The 19210-nt window shown below is 31.4% G+C and overlaps 2 protein-coding genes across 2 annotated transcripts; both read right to left on the reverse strand.

Annotated features, from left to right (window-relative positions):
• Positions 1-3115: 3115 nt before the first annotated feature.
• On the reverse strand, positions 3116-9180 carry LOC105435456 (pentatricopeptide repeat-containing protein At4g13650-like). Its single transcript, XM_031884975.1, has 6 exons — positions 8879-9180; positions 5806-8322; positions 5583-5647; positions 5437-5494; positions 4356-4480; positions 3116-3586 (listed from the first exon to the last, which is right to left on the reverse strand). The coding sequence occupies exons 1-2, from the start codon at positions 8991-8993 to the stop codon at positions 6026-6028; spliced, it is 2412 nt and encodes an 803-aa protein (XP_031740835.1). The 5' UTR covers positions 8994-9180; the 3' UTR covers positions 3116-3586; positions 4356-4480; positions 5437-5494; positions 5583-5647; positions 5806-6025.
• A 3879-nt stretch (positions 9181-13059) lies between these two features.
• Positions 13060-14699, reverse strand: LOC101206050 (transcription factor TCP7). Its single transcript, XM_004143572.3, has one exon. The coding sequence runs from the start codon at positions 14549-14551 to the stop codon at positions 13781-13783; it is 771 nt and encodes a 256-aa protein (XP_004143620.1). The 5' UTR covers positions 14552-14699; the 3' UTR covers positions 13060-13780.
• Between the last annotated feature and the right edge of the window lie 4511 nt (positions 14700-19210).

Here is a 19210-nt window from a genome sequence, read left to right on the forward strand (position 1 = left end):
ATTAGTATATGAATCTTTTTTTTTTAATTTAAATTAAAGGGTTAGGAAAATATGAATTTATATCAATTAAAATTCCAAAATATATAATAATTAGATCAATATTTAAATTCTAAAGTCTACTATTATATTAAAAAATAAAAATAAAAATAATTACTTATATCGTAGAAGAATTACTCTTCTCATTTGTATGGTTTAAAGATAGAATGGTGTCATGAGTTATTGAAACTTAATAAAAGGTGGGTGACATATATTGGTGTTAAAGGACAAATGTACTTTATGCCAAACAAATAATAATTCAATAAGAATAGATAATAATAATCAATTGGAGACATGGAAAATTTAAATACAATCGTAATTATTATTCTAAAGGTTGTTTAAAAGGATCCCAAAACTTCTTCTTTTTTTTTTTTTTTTTGTAATAAAACATTTGAAACTATTCAAAATGATAAAAGCTTTTATAGTAAAATTTCATAATGTATGGATGATAAGAAAATAATGGACATCTCTATTTGTGTCTATTAAGCATTTATCCATGATAGATATGATAGTAGTCAAACTATCAGTGTTTATTATCAAACTCTAACTTTTACATAATTTTTTAAAACTTTAGATGCGTAGTGTGATCCATTTTAAGAAAATTGGTCATTATAATATAATGATAATAAAGTGACAAGCTCGGGAGATAAAGTTACAAAAGTTATACAAACCTATAACCATTTTTGTGTGAAATTTAATAGAAATAAAAGGAAATGTGATGACTAACAGGATTGAGTTAGGATTTGTATAATAGATATGATAATGTGTAATGCAATAAGTTATAAGAAGAGAAGGTTAAATTTTATAGGTTTGTAAAGGAAGGGATCATTAATAATTATCATTAAAAACATATGTGAAAAGGACATGGTAAAAAAGGAACCGAGAAATTGTGGGTATGGGGTGTGAAAAAAAAGTGTGTTTATCGTGAAGATAGACTAAAAGTAAAAGAGACAGTGTGTCCTTTTGCTTTACAACTCCAAAATCGCAAGAAAATGTTCATATGCTATTCTTCTCCATTACAGTTGGTATTCCATCTATTTACCCATTATACCCAAACAAAAGTGGGGGAGTTTGAAGAATAATTTTGTGGTATAAAAAACTTTGGTTCTCATCTCTGAGTTTTGTGTCTCTTTGACAGCTGTGTTCTAGGAGAAAATAACAAAAATAACCAAATAAATAAAAATGAAGAAGAAGCTTTAAAAATGGTAGTAGGGTTGGTGCTGTTGGATGGAGGGGCTCCAAATATGGTCTCCATGTTTCAAATACTCAAATCAGGATATGTATTTACTATTTGTCTTTGGATATGTATATATACACATACACACTTTCAACTTTATTTTAGAAGGCTAGCTAGCTAATATTATTTTGGTCGGTAAAAATTTTAATTAAAGGAGAAAGAAGGGGAAAATAATACAAGTATTTTTGCGTTGATTTAATAGGAGGTTGGAAGTGATTTTTAAATGATTAAAACTACGTTTAATTGTTGATAAAGGTCGGATGTTCAATTTTCTACTACGAACTTGTATATTAATCTTACAATAAACTTTAGTTGAGAGATGAGATATATGTGAAACAAAAGAAGGATATAAATGTGGGTTTAAAAAGAGTTTGACGTAGGAAATCTTTAAATTTAAAAGTTGGGATGAATTAGAAGACAAACTGTACGATGGAAATGCCAAATTGTATAGTTGTGTGGTTGGGGCCATGAGTTGTGTTTGTACTGATTAAAACACTGCTACTTTATTTATTGAGGCATAGTATAGTATAGTGGAGATGATGGGTTGTTGTAGTTTCTTTTGATGATTATGTTCAAATGAAAAACATTTTGATCCATAATTCAGTCATATCAATTCATTGCTACTACTACAAGTTATTTATTCATTCCCAGCTGCAATATTGCCATCAATTAGTACCTTCTTCCCTCTTCTCTCTTCACCACTTTCCTCTCACCTTCTCTTCTCTCTCTCCACTAATTTCTTCTGTCTTATTTGTCTTTTAATTTATGAGATCCCATCTATGTATATATATATATATATTATATTTCTGTTTTGCTTTCAATATGAATTCATTTAAAATTTGAACAAATCGTAAATAGCTAAAAAAAATAAGTGATCTTACAATGCCAAAAAGTTTTACATTTAACAAAATTTCTATAAAAGTGGGATGTAAAGTCATAGTTTGGATTTAGGGGGTGTTGGGTTTAATATATTTAAAATGTTTAACTCTTAGAAACACAAAGTTGCCAACCAATCCAAATAATTTTTTTAAAAAATAAAAATAAAATGAGTATAAGTTGCTTAGAACCAACAATAGAAATCAAATTTTAGAAAAAGGATGTTTAGTGTTTAACCGTGAATTTCTCTCTAATTTGTATGCTTTTTAAAATTATCAAACTCTCTTCAATAGTCCTCTATCTCACTTTCAGTACATTTCCGTAACCAACTCAATTGTTGATGATCATCGCCATTGACTAATGTAGTCTTTATTCTTGCCGTAAATGACCAATCAAATGATCAAGTAAGTACAAGTGACAAGATTGGGTTAGAAAGCATGAAGATTAATTTTTCAAAAAGTAATTATTTAGTTAAAGTGATAAATGAGGGGAAGGAGTTTGATGTGGTCTAAATGAATGTGCATAAAAGTAACGATAGAAATGCAATCAAACAAAATGTTCTAGCTTTAGAGGAGTAGAATCTCCAATGTCATTTTGATTATTAAATTATCAAGATATGATTTTTAACTCCTTACTTATGCATAGTTCAATTGATTATAAAAACTAACAAATTTAATTAGATGAGAAAGTATCCTAATCATTTAACTAACCAAATTATGTTTTAGGGATTAATTGTGCTAGGATAAATTTCTAATAGGAAAAGTCCAAATATTATTTTTAATTTAGTTTTCCGTAGGTCAATAGAAGAACAACATGCTTTTTGTTGTTGACCACAAAATTAAAGTCTAAATTATTACTTCTTAGAGATTAACATACAATTATATCTAGCAGCATGGAACTGCCAATCAAGCATTTGTTTTGTCAATCAGTAGCAAAATCATATATAGTAATCAATAGATAAAGATCAATAAACAAGAAATCTCAATCATATTATCAAAATACTCCTAAAAAATACGCAATGAGTTCTTCTAAAATCCTCAACATTACTAGAAAGAACGAAAATCTTACCTTTCCATAATAGTGGAAAAGATAGACGCACATTGTTTTGGGGCTTGATCACAAAGAATAGATAAAAGTAAACCTAATGTTGTAGATTGATTGAGGACAAAAAACGAATAAAATGAGTGGTCATGTGCCCAAAATACCCACCTAGATAAAAAATAGGACCTAAAAACAAATATACAAATTTATATCCACCCAACGGTGCAAGACAGCGTCGCAATGCCATCACAAAAACACAAATTTTGCATCCCTTTTAGTTGCAGTTTTGTAGTTTTTTAGCCTTTTGGCCTAATTTCTTTGTTAGGACTTCGAATTGGTTCGTTATCGCCCAATTTTCTCCTTAATGCTCAATTCTACCTCTTTAACTTCCAAAACCTATAAAATAACCAAATTGAATGTAAAGTCATAGTGCGATACCAAATTAAACAAGATTAGATATAACACAATCTTTACGCTATTACAAACACGAAGCTTTAGCAATGACCAACTTAGACAGCCAACTTCAATGACCATTATTTAACATTGACATTGATATTTGGTATCAATAATGAAGTTGTAACTCTCTGGAAAGAATAAAACAAATGCCCCGTAAAATAGAGAAACTAACACTAGTGTGGTGTTTGGCTACCACAACACTTACAATCAAAATCAGTAATTGTTAAGAGAAAACTACAGAGTATATGCATTCGGATGTATTTAAGTGTCACATGAGACCTCTCGATTATATAGAAATAGACTTTTGTTACGATTACTTACTAATTAATTTCTCGAATTATTAATCAAGCTGTTACTAATCATTATAATCAATCACACGTGATCTATATTTTACTAGTGACTCAAGCATTGTGCAACAAAAGGACAATACTTAGGTCGACCTCCATACTTGGGCATTATACGGCTTAATGGTCGACTCTTTAGGTCCGTTTTCATACTTAATCAAAGAAGTATTCATTTTTTCACCTACGACATTTAATATTTTATAATAATTCGAAAGAAATAGAAACAGGATTCCTACAAAGTTCATTTTAAATAGAGATTTTTTTTTTCCTTTTTATGAAAATCTTTGAAATGATAATGAATTTTTGAAAAGTTTTAAACCCTTGGATTTTAAATAGATATAAGATACAATAAATGGGTACCCTACCTGAGTTTGACAATACAATTGATATCCACGACCACTTTTTAGTTTTTATGGGAATCTGTTTATGCCTTTTTTGTCCTTTTAAAATGCTATTTTTCTTTCTATACTATTATGTCCAAATGAGATTGCTGCAAAGAGAAAAGAGGCCTTACTGAGATTAAAGCTGCCATAAGAAAAAAAAATGACAGTAATATTCTAATGCATAATAGTTAAAGTCATATTGATTCATTATTATGAGTAAAATTTTAGTTCGTGAAATTTAGTAAAAAATGCTTTAGTACTACGATAGTACTAGAAAGGTGTTTAACTGTCTATTAGCCATTTGGGTAGGGCTTTAGAAATGATTAATGGTTAAAAAATTAAATAAGCTAAATAAGAGTAAAGGCAATGTTATGATTATTGATGATATAAGCTGATTAATATAAAACAAATCAATTATATATTTGTACCAAAGTCCAAACAAAAACAATTTATATTTAAAGATAAAGTTTCAATCTGTTTTGGGCATTAGAACTTAAGAAAGCAAAAGAATGATTAAAGCATATTTTTACTTATTTTTTCAATTAATAATAGAAAACATGAAATGATTTATAAATTTAGTTTTTAAAAGAATAAAAAAAATAGAACGTTTAGGATTGGATACAAACCAACATTTTGGAGTTCGGGTCAACTCGTGGGCCGGTTGTTTTGATCCATATCAGGCCCAATCCAACGGTCCAAAACAATTTTAATCTGATGGATTTAAGTCCAAAAGGACCAACCCAAAAACCTAATTTGTTTTGGATTTTTGTTGACTTGTGTTAATTATCTAACTCAAAGAATTTGGCTGGACAGATGACAGTGTATGAATTCATATGATCCACTAAAAAATGCTGATGCAAGAAAAAAAAAAACTCACTTAACTTCAACTCTACAAATGAAATGAAAAAGGTTTGTTTGGAATGACTTTTCAAGTGCTTAAAAATACTCTTCTAACCACTTAAAAAGTATTCCAAACACATCTTAACATTTGTGTTATAATGAAAAGATGTTATTTCACTGCACAAAAAGAAAAGTGAACAGGAATGAATATCAAAGGACTTACCATGATGTTTCATTCACGTCTCCATTTGTCTATCAGCATCAACAAGAGACGTTGCATCCTTCACAAAAGAGTTCAGCCATTAGTGGAAGTCTGGTTAGTGACTTGATGTCATTCCTAAAATATAATCCAATAGGAAACCGACTCACCTTCTACGCAAGCCAAACCAATATCTGATGTTCGATGCTTGTGTCCAGGCTGGATTGTCTCTTATCTGAAATAATAGAAATATAGTGTTTGAATTAGTTGAAGAAGGTAGATGTATAAACAGCTACATTTAGTCTTGTTGAATATCATTTGTTGCTCAAGGAGAAGGCACAATCAAGTCATTTCATTTTTCAGAGGAAAGATTTTGAATTGCAAGTAATCTACCTGTATTTAACACTTAAAAACTTTGGTGATAGGTGTAGACCATGGCAACTCTTGGAAAGAGATTTTTGCCTCGATTGCCGCGGAGCTTCATAGAAGACAAGTGAAAAGCATGTCGAGGTTTCACATGAGAATTTTGCAAGCTGCTTTGAAACAATAAGTTTCAAAATCTCCCAGAATCATAGTTAGGGAAATCAATGCATCTGATTCTATTTCCTTTTTCTTATATCTCAACCCTGCTATATCCTGGGTCTTTCAGAACCCCTCTATCCGTCATCTCCTTTCTTATATTTGCAGCATCTTCCCAACTATTCCCTTCAGAATAAACCTTTGATAATAATACATGGGTTGCATCATTTTGTGGAGCCAGTGAAAGTAATTTTTCAGCAGTCCATTGCCCCAATTCTACATTTCCATAGATCCTACATCCACTGAGCAAAGATCTCAATATGGCAGGCCAAGGTGAAAATGGCATTGACTCAATTATATATCGAGCGTCATAAAGGAATCCATTCCTTGACAGCATATCGACTAAGCAACCGTAATTGTCACGAGATGGTGTCATATTATAATCCGACTTCATTGTTTGAAACAGAGAACGACCTTGTTCTACAAGACCCATGTGACGACAGGCTGATATAACTGAGACAAATGAGGCTTGACTAGGCTGTACTTTAGCTATCCTCATTTTCTCAAAAGTTTGGATCGCTTCCCAAGCAAGACCATGATGAGCATACGCCATCATCATAGAATTATATACAATAACGTCATTGGACTGACATGACTGTTCGAATGCTCCTTGTGCACTTCCTATATCGCCACATTTTGCATATGCATCTATAATTGCACTAGCAACATGCACATGGAAGCCAAATCCCATCTTTTCTACAAGTGAATGGATTGCTTTTGTTTGGTGATAAGCCGCCCTGCTAGAGCAGCCATTCAATATGCTGCCGAAGGTAAATTCGTCTGGCTTCTTGCCAGATTCCATTAGAAAATTCAGAAACATAATGGCTTCATACATATAATTTTGGTGAACCAAGGTAGATATCACAGCTCCATAGGTTGCCATGTCTACGATCTCAAGTTGATTAAAGATCTCAAAGGAACTTTCAAGAGATCCTATTAAGATATAGCATTTTATCAATGAACAGGACACATACTTGTGAGAACCAAAACCAGCCTTCATTGAAGCACAATGAAGTTGTCTGCACATCCATGGGTTCTCAAATTTGCAGGCAGTCTCTATAATGATGGAAAAAGTATACTCATTTGCTACAACACCATATCTCAATAAACTGGAAAAGGTTCTGAAGGCTTCCATTTCAAAAGAATTCAAACTATATGCCAAAATAAACTGATTCCAAGCAGATACAGGTTTGAAAACTAGAGAGTCAAATACTGAGTGTACCATCTCCATTAACCCGAATTGAGAAAACATACTAATAATTGAGCTCAACACCCTAGTTTCATCAAGAAAACCTAAATGTACTGCAAGAGAAAAGAACTGAAACCCAAGTCTGGAATCAAGTAGTACTCCACATTGCCGAAATAGCACTGAGAAAGTGATATGGTTAGGCTTCATGCCTTCTATCACGAACTTGCCAAACAAGTCCACAATTTCTTTTTCATTGGAGGAGCCTCCAAATACTGTGTTCCATGATATAATGTCTCTGGTTTGCATACTGTTAAAGATTTTTAGAACAGAGTTCTTCCTGTCACTTATTAAGTACATATCCATGAGACCATTCATTGCTGCAGTGGATATTAATCCTCGCCGAAGGATGAACCCATGAAGCTCTTTTCCAGAATCTAAATCCTGAATTAACGAGCATGCTTTGACAGCACTAACAATGGTGAAGTTGTCCATCTTTATACCCTCGCTGTTTAACAAAGATACAGCATTCAGGGCTTCCAAGCCAAGACCACAGTGAGTATAGCCTCCAATCATGGCATTCCAACAACCAACATCTACTTTCTCCATCCATTCAAAAACCAACTCAGCTGAAGTAATATCCCCAAGCCTTGCATACATGCTCAAAGTTGAACCACCAACAAAGACATTCTGCTCCATCCCAATTTTCCAAGAAAGACAATGAACACCGGAACCAAATCCATAGGCTTCAACATCCGCACACGCCTTCATAACACTACCAAAAGCAAACTCAGTAGGCATCAACCCATCCCTCATCATCTCCAAAAAACTCTCCAAGCACAATTCAAACTCACCATTCTCAGACAAACTTGAAATGATCAAACTCCAAGACACTACATTTCTCTGAGGCATTTCTTCAAACACCTTAAAGCCTTCACACATAAACCCACATCTAAAGTACATCTTAAGCAGATTATTCATGGAGAAAGTATCATAATCGAACCCCAACTTACACATATGACCATGTACTTGAGCACCTAAAATCAATGATTTTGTATTTTCAGATAGAGAGAGAGCAGTGGCAATGGTTTTGGGGTCTCTACCAATTGAGATATTACAAGAATAAGATAAGAAGCGTTCAAAAGATGGATGGGGAATTGACAAAAATAAGCCAAAAATTGAGTAGTTAAAGACTTTTAGGATTGATGGTAAAAAAGTTGACATTTAGGACAAATTGAAGGTGAAATGACGAAAATACCCTTATTTAAGATTAAACATTTCAATTTAAGAACCTGCGAGATGTCTACCAGATGTTTGCGAGATAAAATAATAATAATAATAAATTGCTAGCATCCTTTGAAACATCTCTAAAACAATCTTAAATCAACCATAAATCAACTTGATACATTTAAGATGCAAATATATATACATATAACACAATTCATATTCGGATTTTAAAAAAAAAATAAAACAATTAAAACAATTTATTATTATTATTATTTTTATCTCGCAAACATCTGGTAGACATCTCGTAAACATCTCGCAGACATCTCGCAGGTTCTTAAATTGAAATGTTTAACATGAAATGAGGGTATTTTCGTCATTTTACCTCCAATTTGTCCTAAATGTCAACTTTTTTACAATCAATCCTAAAAGTCTTTATCTATCCCATTTTTGGCCTATTTTTGTCAATTCCCCAAGATGGATGGAATTTAACAACTCTATTAGTTAAAAGAACTAAACCAGTTCCGAATGCTGAGATTTTCATGTCATTGAAGTCAAATTCAAAAGCAAACGCAACGTTGTATAAGCTCATTAATATAAAACAAATCAATTATATATTTGTACCAAAGTCCAAACAAAAACAATTTACATTCAAAAACAAAGTTTCAATTTTTCTTCGACTTTAGAACTTTAAGAAAGCAAAAGAATGAATTATTATAAAAAAAAAAAAACAATTTTTTTCAATAAATAATTGAAAACATGAAATAATTAATAAATTTATTTCTCAAAAAAAGAGAAAAGAGAAAAGAAATGAATAGAAGAGTTAATCCCATCAAACAATTTAAAACCTAGAAATCAAAGACTAACCTCCCAAGGGCCGGTTTGTTTTGGCCCATATCGGGCCCAATCCAACGGTCCGAAACAATTTAAATCTGATGGATCAAGTCCGAAAGGCCCAACCCAAAAACCCAACTTGTTTTGGATTTTTCCTGACTTGTGCGGAGTGTGACAATATAGAGGAGGTTATTAGTTGTTTGTCCATTATTGTAATTTACTAGTTTTTATTTAGGATTTTCATGTATATCTATATATTCAGCTCTATCATATCGAATAAATGAATGAGTAATTTCATATTTTCCTCTAAGTTCAACTTGGTATGAGAGAATTTGATAAAGTTAGGGTTTGGGAATTTAGAACCCTTTTGTAACATCTACGGTTTTATGGAGGGGTGGGTTAGGGGTGTAATTCCAATCCAAATAACCTGACAACTCGGACTATCCAACCTATATTGGATTGGGTTAGTTTAAAATGTGGGTTGGGTTGGGTTTAAAATTTTGGTTTTTTTCGAGTTGGGTTAGGTCTCGGGTTGGGAGTTGAAAAATTCAGTTCAATCAAACTCATTCTAATCCGAATTAGTGTATTATTTATTTAATAAAAATAAAGTTAAGAGTATTTTATTAAACGATTCAAGTAGAAAGTTAAACAATTGTATGAAAATTAGTTAGCTGATCGTGTAAGAAGTAAACGATTGTTTGAAGGTAGAAAGCTTAATGATCGTGTAGGAGGGTAAACAATCGTATAGTTGGGTTGGGAATGAAAAAAAGAACAATATAACCTGACAACACAACCCATATTTTACTGATTAGGTTGGAGAAATTAATTCTGATTACCAACCCAACTAACCCGAAAATATGGGTTGGGTTGAGAATATCTCCCAACTCAGCCCAATCCATTTACACCCCTAGGACGGGCTTATACTTTTGCCCATTGTCGTCTTCATTAATTTGTTCACCGTCCGTCAACTGCCGCCACCATTGTCTGGCAGCCGCTGTTAAAAGTTTGTTCTTTTTCAACACCACCAAGCTAAAAGAAGAGTCCAACGTTGATCTACCAAACCCAAATTTTCAAAGCCATAGGACCAACGTGTGAACCTCGCGCCGTGCCTCTTCCTCCGCAACAAGATTCATGCACCGACGTGTGGGAATGCATGGAAGGATCCATTTTGTGTTATGTTGACTGAGTTCATCTCCATTTGTGTTTTCTAGTTAATATGTGTATGTGTATTTGGTTCCTTTAAAATTTAATCAAGTGTGAGGGTCTTTGAAAAAGTACCCCCTTGGTTCTTCAAATTTCTTGCATTTTTGTTCTAAATCAGACACCAGCGAATTTAACATAGGCTCGGGGGAGGCTCGAGCCCCCCCTCAATTCTATTGTCTTTATATAATATATATAAACAAAATCAATTAATATTTAATATTTATAGGCAGTTTCGTGGAAACTATATTTGTTAGCCCCTTCCAACCAGAGTTCAAGTTTTATTTGTGCAGCTTTTTTTCCTAGATTTTTTTTTCCTATAAGTTACAACTCGAAGCCCCCTGTCAATAAATTTTATGGATCAAGTCAGAAGCATTAAAAAAAATGGATGGAATTTAAGGGCTCTATTATATATATATAAACAATATCTCTACAATGATAGATATTATCCACACTTTAGACATACCATACCAATGGAAATATATAGTTGTCTTCACTTATACTATATAAGTTCCAACAAACCATGACTCAAAAAAACCAAATCATTTAAAATATGAACAATTGGATGATTCAAAAGTATATACAAGAACAAAAATAAATTAAATGGCAAGGATCCAAAGGTGAACATTAGAATGAATAGTTATAAAACATTTGGATTAGTGTAGCATCAATTGCTCCTATAGATATCTAGCTCAGTGGTAGAGCGTCATTCGTTCCTGCATGGGGGCAGTTTTTTATTTTAATTTATCAAATACATTTTTCTTTTGTTCTAAAAGTATTGGTCCCATTCCCATAATATAATCACTTTTCCATTATCTATCTCAAATCCAATATCAAATGGGTTTTCTTTTTCCCATTGCATTCTCTCCTGCAATATGTACCAACACAAATATGCATATAACCAAAGTAATCTTTAACAAATATGCATATAACCAAAGTAATCTTTAAGTGGATTGCCTCAGTGTTGTCATTGAATGATTATGTTTCAACATTCTTTGGTACAATTTTTTCTTGAGGAAATAGAAATCTATATAATTTTTTAACAACATTACGCAATCTTTTCAAATATTACATAAAATCTCTCTTAATCTTACAAACTTTACACTCAATTATTTATGTTTCGAATTTTCAAACTGACTTACCCATTATTTAAAGAGTTGTTTTTAAATATAACTTAATAAATAAAATATATTTATAAATATAGCAAAATTTTATTGTATATAACTATAAACACGGATAGACTACTATTATTTATCATTGTATATCGAGATCAAATTTTTGTCGAAGATGACTAAAGATCCAATCATTTTTGCTAATATTATGCCATTCTTCTAAATTTCTTGTAATATTTGACAACTTGACTTTTAAAAGATTAGAAAAATTAACTAAGATTTCCAAAATCTCATGCTTCACCAAGAAAGCTGAAGGAATCAGCGGTATGGATAAAGGTTGAAAAGGTTAACTTTTAAATAAATCATAATGGTTAATCTTAGAATGAGAAGCACTTATAAAAATTGCTTTAATGAATTTTCAAAGAAAGGTGGTACCCTTATCTTGCCTTGCTATCTTTTACCATCCCTCTCGGTGACACGTGTAGACAAAATCTTATATCATAGAAACTTTAAAGTTAAACGTGGTTATCATTTGTTGATTATATATTGGACGGTCTTTGATAACCATGTTTCTCATGTAGAAATATTTTTGAAAATATATGATATAGGAATACTTAAATAACTTTTTTTTCTTTGTTACGTGAGATTTTCAATTGAAAATGCCATAAATTTACCAAACTTCCAATAACACATTTATGACTATTTATTAGACTCTCAAGATGCACTCCAAAAAAGTATTCTAAGCTACCCAAGAGCCACTAAATGTCCGGACACCTTACATTACTATAAAACAAACACGATAATTCAAACGTCAAACGACTCTTAGATATTAAGCATTTCTTATCTCCTACAAAATGGATGTACTAATCATAAGAACTCTTCCACTAAAACCTTCAACAAGTAACAACAATAATAGGGAAAAAAATTGAACACAACTAAAATTAATCCATATAGATTGTTACTCTCGTAGAAGTTTAAAAACAGAAGGAAAAAATTGAAAATTAGTTAAGATATGTAGATAGATGATTCCAGGTATAAGATGTGTAGATAGATGAGAGTCAATTAAGATGAGTTGAACGGACTCCAAGATGGAGTGGTCTTTACTAAAGCAGTTGTGAGTTTTTCACATTTTGAAAATAAGTATGTGCTTTCAAAAGAAGCAGCAGGTCATTTCAGCAGTTATGCCTATAACCACCCACTTGTCTCCCTCTTCATTCTAAGAGAGAGAGAAACCCCCAAATTTCACTCCTCAAAAACTTTGCCATTAACAACACACAGCTCAATTTGTTTTCAAGTAAGGAAACAGATTCATTTCCACCCCCAACTCATCAATTTTCCTACCACTGCCTTTCTTGTTCCTCAAAAGCTTTACACAATCTTAGATCAATACACATGCTCTGTTCATAACTACCAAACACACAAACAATCAATCAAACTCTTATCAGATACTCGAATGGATGGATGACAGCGAGAAACGGCATTGGAAAGAAAGAAACAGATACTAATCAGTGATGATGTAATGTAACAATGTTGTTTACTTGCAAAAATGGTAGAAAAAACCAATGGGATTTTTATTCACATCAGAGAAATCCCAGAAACAATCCACTGACATAAACAAGAACAAGAAAAAAAAAATAATGAAAATAATAATAAACACCCATTATTGTCAAGCCAACAAATTCTAAGAATACAAATGGAATTCTTTAGAAGAAAAAACAGAGGTCTTACAGAGTGAGAGATTGGAGCTTCATCTTTTCAAATTCAAATGGTAGTGACCATTGAAGAAGATAGCTTCAGAATGGTCTTCAATGGTGTCGTCGCAACTGCAATAAGTAAGCCGATTCCGGCCAAAAACTGAAGCTCCGATTCAATGTTCAACAAATCTGCTTCCCCTGTTCGAGTTCATCAATCGTCAATTCGCAGCAGCGATGAATCTTGAATCTTCTTCTCACTCTCATAAGATGGAAGAAGAAAAATAAAACCCTAATTTTTGTTTCTAGCAATTTCAAACCCTAAAGTTCTAATCTGAACGAACTCATCCATGGAAAATCGAAAGTCGATCTACGAATTCTGATTTCCAAGCAAACTGAAACCCTAGAATCCTACATTCCCACTAGAATTAACCCTTTTTCTTAGCTGCACACAGGAAAGCAATTGACACACATAATTTGTACAAAATACGACGACGACGAAGAAGAAGAAGAAGAAGAATATCCCCAACCCATTACAACAATTAACGAGGGTCATCTTCCCGCCGTCCAGAACCACCTCCACCGGACAAAGACGCCAGTAAATTCAGATGACCAGGAAGGTAATTCCCCACTCTGGCCGCCGACGCCTCTCTAATCGGCTGCTGCTGTTGAGCAAACAACGAAGCTTGTTGAGCAATCCCCCCTGGTTGAACCACCATCTCCGACGGAGCCGCGGCAGCAAAACTCCAAACCTGGCCATAATCGGGTCTAGCCGGAATCGCCCAATACCCACCAGGCCCCGTCGGACCCACTATGGACCCAACCGCTTGACCCACTCCTAAGGCATCGTCTTTAGCATCATCGTCGGACCTAACACGCTTGCCGAGAATAAACGGCGTGGGACCGGAAAGAGGTTGAGGACGTGAGAGGGAAAGAGTAGAAGTAGTGGAAGAAGGGGAAGAGAGAGAAGCAGAGCCGCCGCCATTTCCTCTAACGGAAAGAGAAACAGAGGAGAAATTAGCAGGAGTAGTACCAGTACCAGTAGCAGCAATAATAGAAGGCTCAGCTTGACGAAGAAGCCACTCGATGGTTTGACCGTCGGACTTATGACCAAGTTCACGAGTGAGCTGGAAAACTCGAGCGGCACAGATGATAGGCATACGGATACGACGGCCACGACCATCAACCTTACTATGACGATCCTTAGAAGGAGGCTTTTTAACAACGAGAGCTCCATTGGAAGAGGAGTGATTCTTGTGAGTGTCGATGGTAGCGCCATTGGAGACGCCATTAGTATGATCAGAATTAGACATGAAGAAGAAGAAGATGGGGGAAGTTGAGTAATTGGGAGTGAGATTAAAGAAGGGTTGGGTTAGAAGGAGGAGGTAGTAATGGGTGCCATTGTTGAAGGTGAGAGGAGAGAGAGAGAGAAGGAAGAAGAAGATGAAGAAGAATGGAAGGGGTTTTTGTTAAAAGGGAAGGGGTAATATGGGAAGAAAAGAGGGCTAATGATTGAGAGAGGCAGGAGCTGGTGGAGACAGAAGGAAGGCACATGGGTGGTGGGCTCCACTATTCATATCCCCACAGCTCATACTCTCTTCTTAAACCCTCACTCTCTCTCTTTCTTCCTTTTACTCTCACGCGCTTACTATTTTCATTTTACCTTTTTTTTTCTTTTATAAACTAAACAAAAACATTTTTTATATTTATTACTATATGGTTCAATATATAATTCATTCTCTTAATAACTATAACTTCATTTTTTAAAACTTGGATTGGATATAAATGTTTTGGTTCTCTTTTTTTTTTTTTATTTAAATCACGGTATCAATATCAACCATTGACGGGTGGAGGGAGAAAAGATAATCAAAGATTATATGTAAAAAATATTTGAAAAAAACATACTATTTGGTTTTGAGTTCTTCAGAATAAGTGCATATGCTCATCTTGTTTCAAGAATATTTTAGTTTGAGTTTTTCAATCCTTATTTAAGCAAGAGCTTGAGGTGGCTATATCATTATCATGTGGGCATTGTGGAATTACAAAAATGCTAATCTTAAATGAATGTTAAAAATTGGCTTGAATAAAGTATGTTTTATGATTAGGAAGCATAATGTTAAGCTTCTTCCAGTTGGGGTCCATCTCAAGAGGTGTGCATAGTTGTTGACATTCAATTGAGTCATCAATGATGGGAGGCCTTGCCGTGTGACCAACGTGTGTCTTGTTATGCATGCACTGAAGTATCGTAAGAGGTATCATGTAGATTGTTTATAATTCCATGAGATCTTTTAGTTGTGTTAGTTGTGCCTGGATTTGTAGGCACGGATCGATCACTAATTTTAGGCTTAAGACTTTTTTTGAGTTGGAGCGATCCCCTTTTCCTCAATTGTTGAGTCAAACTAGTTGAAGATGTCAACCTTTTTTAATTGGATCAATGTTACTTTGTTTGAGAGTTTTATAGATGGAGATTGAGGTAGGTGTTGGCCCCAACAATCTCTCTCTATGTGCTCAATGAAGTGTAATGATGTTACCTATAATCTCACCTCAAGCGATGATCGTTGATTGTATGCATGCTTGGACATGATGCTTAGTTTATTTATTTAAAAAAAATAAAAAAAATAGTAAACGATGTTTATTTTTAGTCATTGTTTAGATATTGTGAACTTTCATAACACTGTTATGCTAAGGTCGCATATGTATGGACGATCTTGTTAAGTTGAGTCTATAGATGTATGGATTCAACACTAATTCAAAGTGTACATTCCACGAGTCATCTTAAAACAAACACGTGGTATCCTTTCTAAAATTTAAACTCCTTGAAAATTAATCGAAAAAATAGTTATTTCTAGGTATATGTATTCAGATTTTTATTTATTTTCTTCTCTATTTTACTTTTTAAAATTCTGCTGCAAAATAAAAAAAATGAGTTTTACAGCTCAAAATAAGAATTGAAGTTGAACTTTACAGTCTTGTTCCAGCAATTTTGTAAAGATAAAGTGAAATCCTAAGAACAAAGAAAATAAATAAATAAAATAAAGTGAAATATTAAGAACAAATAAAACAAAGTGAAATATTAAGAACAAATAAAATAAATAAACGATAGACATAATTAAAAAATGACGTGTCACATGATCAACGTGGATAAGATATTTTAATTACTTAAAAAAATCATAAATATATTAAAAATATTGATGGAGTAATTTTTTTTTATCATTTTAAATAATCAATTTTAGAATAAGTAGAAAACTAACAAAAAAAAAAATATACGTAGTAAAGAGAGACCAAAATATATATTCTTTAAAATTCAAAGACTAAAACACAAATTTTATGAGAAAAAGATAAATGAGATATAAAAGAAGTAATTAAAGAAGATATTTTCCCTCCTATTTGTATATTTCATTTTCAATATGTTTAGAAAGTTCTTTTAAACCTATTTTTGGAAAAATAATATTGAGGGTGTGGCATATTCATACCTTTACAATTATTTGTGTGTATACATATTTAATATCTAATTTAATTATAGGTATTGTTTTTTTTAAATTATTTTTTCTCATAAAGGTTTTCATATCTATTGAAAAAACACTCAATTTCCTAGTAGAAACATTAATAAAATTTTGAATTCTTTTTTATTGTTTGATATTTAGTTTGGCTTTAAAAACTAATAGCAAAATAAAAAATATATATATTATTTCTAAATCTAATTTTTGAAAGAAAAAAAAGTCAAACGATTAATATAACTTTAAAGATTTATAAAATTTAAGTTGATTTTTTTGTTCAAAAAGTAGAAAAATAAACAAACTTCATATAAAAGAAAACTATAGGAAATATTTGGTAACTTTTTGACAATTTTTTTTAAAAAAAAGTCTAAAAATAAGATTTTATCTCAGGAGGAAAAATGAGTTTATAATTTAAATTTTAGTAGTTTATAATTTATAAATATAGATCAATTTGATGTTTCAATTTTTAAAAACACCTTTTTGTCTTTGAGTAATTTCTTTTCCTACTAAATGTATATAGCTTATTTTCTATTGCTATGATTTTTTAAATTAAAAAAAAAGTTTTACATCTGATGAACTAAAATTAAAAATGCAAAACAATAAAAGTATTTAAGATAAAAGTTTAAAGTTTTGGGAAGAATTTTCTAAACCTATTTTTCAAAATTGAAAGAGTAAAAAGATATAGATGAGATTGGAAAGTTGCATTGCAATGATACCCCTAAAGAGTACTTAAATTAGAAGGGGAGAGAAGAAGAAAAAGGAGAAATTAGAGGGGGGGTTTGATTGATACATTTAGAAACAAAATAATAATTAGTGATGATTAGACGAAAACCAATGGTACTTTGCCAACAAAATCCCGTCTAATGCGGCTTCTTAATCAAATTCAACTCTTTCCATTTCATTCATTTTTCTTTTTAATTTTATAAATGATGGCAGCAAATGTCGTCTTTTGCCCTTCCCTTCTTTTTCCATTAATAATAATTCATTACTTTCCTTTATTATTCTCTTTCTTCTTCTTAATATTAATATTATTATTATTAACCACTACATTATAATTTATTCTATTAATTTAATGTCACACGACGATTTTTGAGGATTGTGTGATTATTCATATCATATGTTGTACTTTTTTTCTTTAATATCTTTTCATTTTTCTCTTTTAATCATTTTTGGTCGAACATTCTTCAATCTCCTTTTATTAATGTGCTACATCATCAGCCCTACTTTTCTTTTCTTTTTTTTTCAAATTGGAGAACAATTTAATTATCTTCTACCCCTCCACTTTTTCTAATTGCATTTTAATTATAAGATTTTATTTCTATATTTGTTCAGACTGGAATTAGTATGAAAATTTGAATAACCATCCCGGTTATATTAGTCATTGTTTTAAAATATGAACTTTTGATAATAGAGTTTATGTCACAATTTTTTCTAAATTTGTAAAAGTAGCAAATTTAAAATGATTGCTTCATGATAGTTTTATGATTATTGTTTGATAGTTGTATGATAATACTGATTTTACCATATTCACAATAAAAAAAATTGGTGTCATAAGTTGTTTTTTTTTCTAAATGTTTTTGTTATTTGATGTAATTTTTCTTTAAAATATTTATGAAAGTTTAAGAGTAATATTGTAACTATCGAGTGTAGATTGATGTTTTTTAAAATTTAGACAAAGTTCAAAGATAATTTATTACTTTTTTAAAAAAATTAATTTTAACTTTAAAACATTAGAACCACGTTTAGATTCTAAACCATACTTTTATCAATCTCATATGAATTTTCTATCCGGTTCGAAATTTATGATAATTATGAGTAGCAATTTTAAGAATAACCACCAAAATGTATAATAATATTATTGAGCAATTTTAAGAATAACCACCAAAATGTATAATAATATTATTGATTTTTTTATATTTGTAAATAATTTTAATTTTAATTTTAATTATACGTACAAGTATAAATTTAAGTTTATATCTAATTTTCACATAAGACACGAAATTAAAAGTTTACTAAACTGTCAGAAATAAAAAAATTCTTTTATTTAAAGTTAGGAAAGTAAACAAACACAAATCTGAAAGATGAAATTTTAATTCAACTAATGGTTTATAAATATTAAAAAAAATATGTTTGAAAAGAACACATATAATAATAAATAATGATAAAGGAAATCCAATAAGATGGCATACTGATATAAATATGTTACCATCTTACGGAGCTTTTTTTAAAAATATCAAATATATTAATGAAGAAGCATTCAATTGTGGAAATATTTTAAAATATTAGAAGGAATTTTAAATGAAGAACAAGATCCACGTTTTGTCCTAAAAAACACTTTGCAAATAAATTCAGACTTTTTAAATACTATATTTGTGTGTGTGTATATATATATATTTTGGAGGACTAAATATATATTTAATTTTACAGAATGGTAAAATTTAAAAAAATAGAAATAGAGATCACTATATAAATATA

Source organism: Cucumis sativus, chromosome 5 (assembly GCF_000004075.3).
Source record: "Cucumis sativus cultivar 9930 chromosome 5, Cucumber_9930_V3, whole genome shotgun sequence".
In the NCBI taxonomy this organism is placed as follows: domain Eukaryota; kingdom Viridiplantae; phylum Streptophyta; class Magnoliopsida; order Cucurbitales; family Cucurbitaceae; genus Cucumis; species Cucumis sativus.

Bases quoted from the DNA above. Each gene is read 5' to 3' on its own strand.
- LOC105435456 (XM_031884975.1), bottom strand. From the start codon at position 8,993: ATGAGCTTATACAACGTTGCGTTTGCTTTTGAATTTGACTTCAATGAC. The intron at 8,323-8,878 runs CTTGGGGAATTG...TTCCCCATCCAT, and splicing joins AGTTGTTAAATTCCATCCAT to CTTTTGAACGCTTCTTATCT.
- LOC101206050 (XM_004143572.3), bottom strand. From the start codon at position 14,551: ATGTCTAATTCTGATCATACTAATGGCGTCTCCAATGGCGCTACCATC.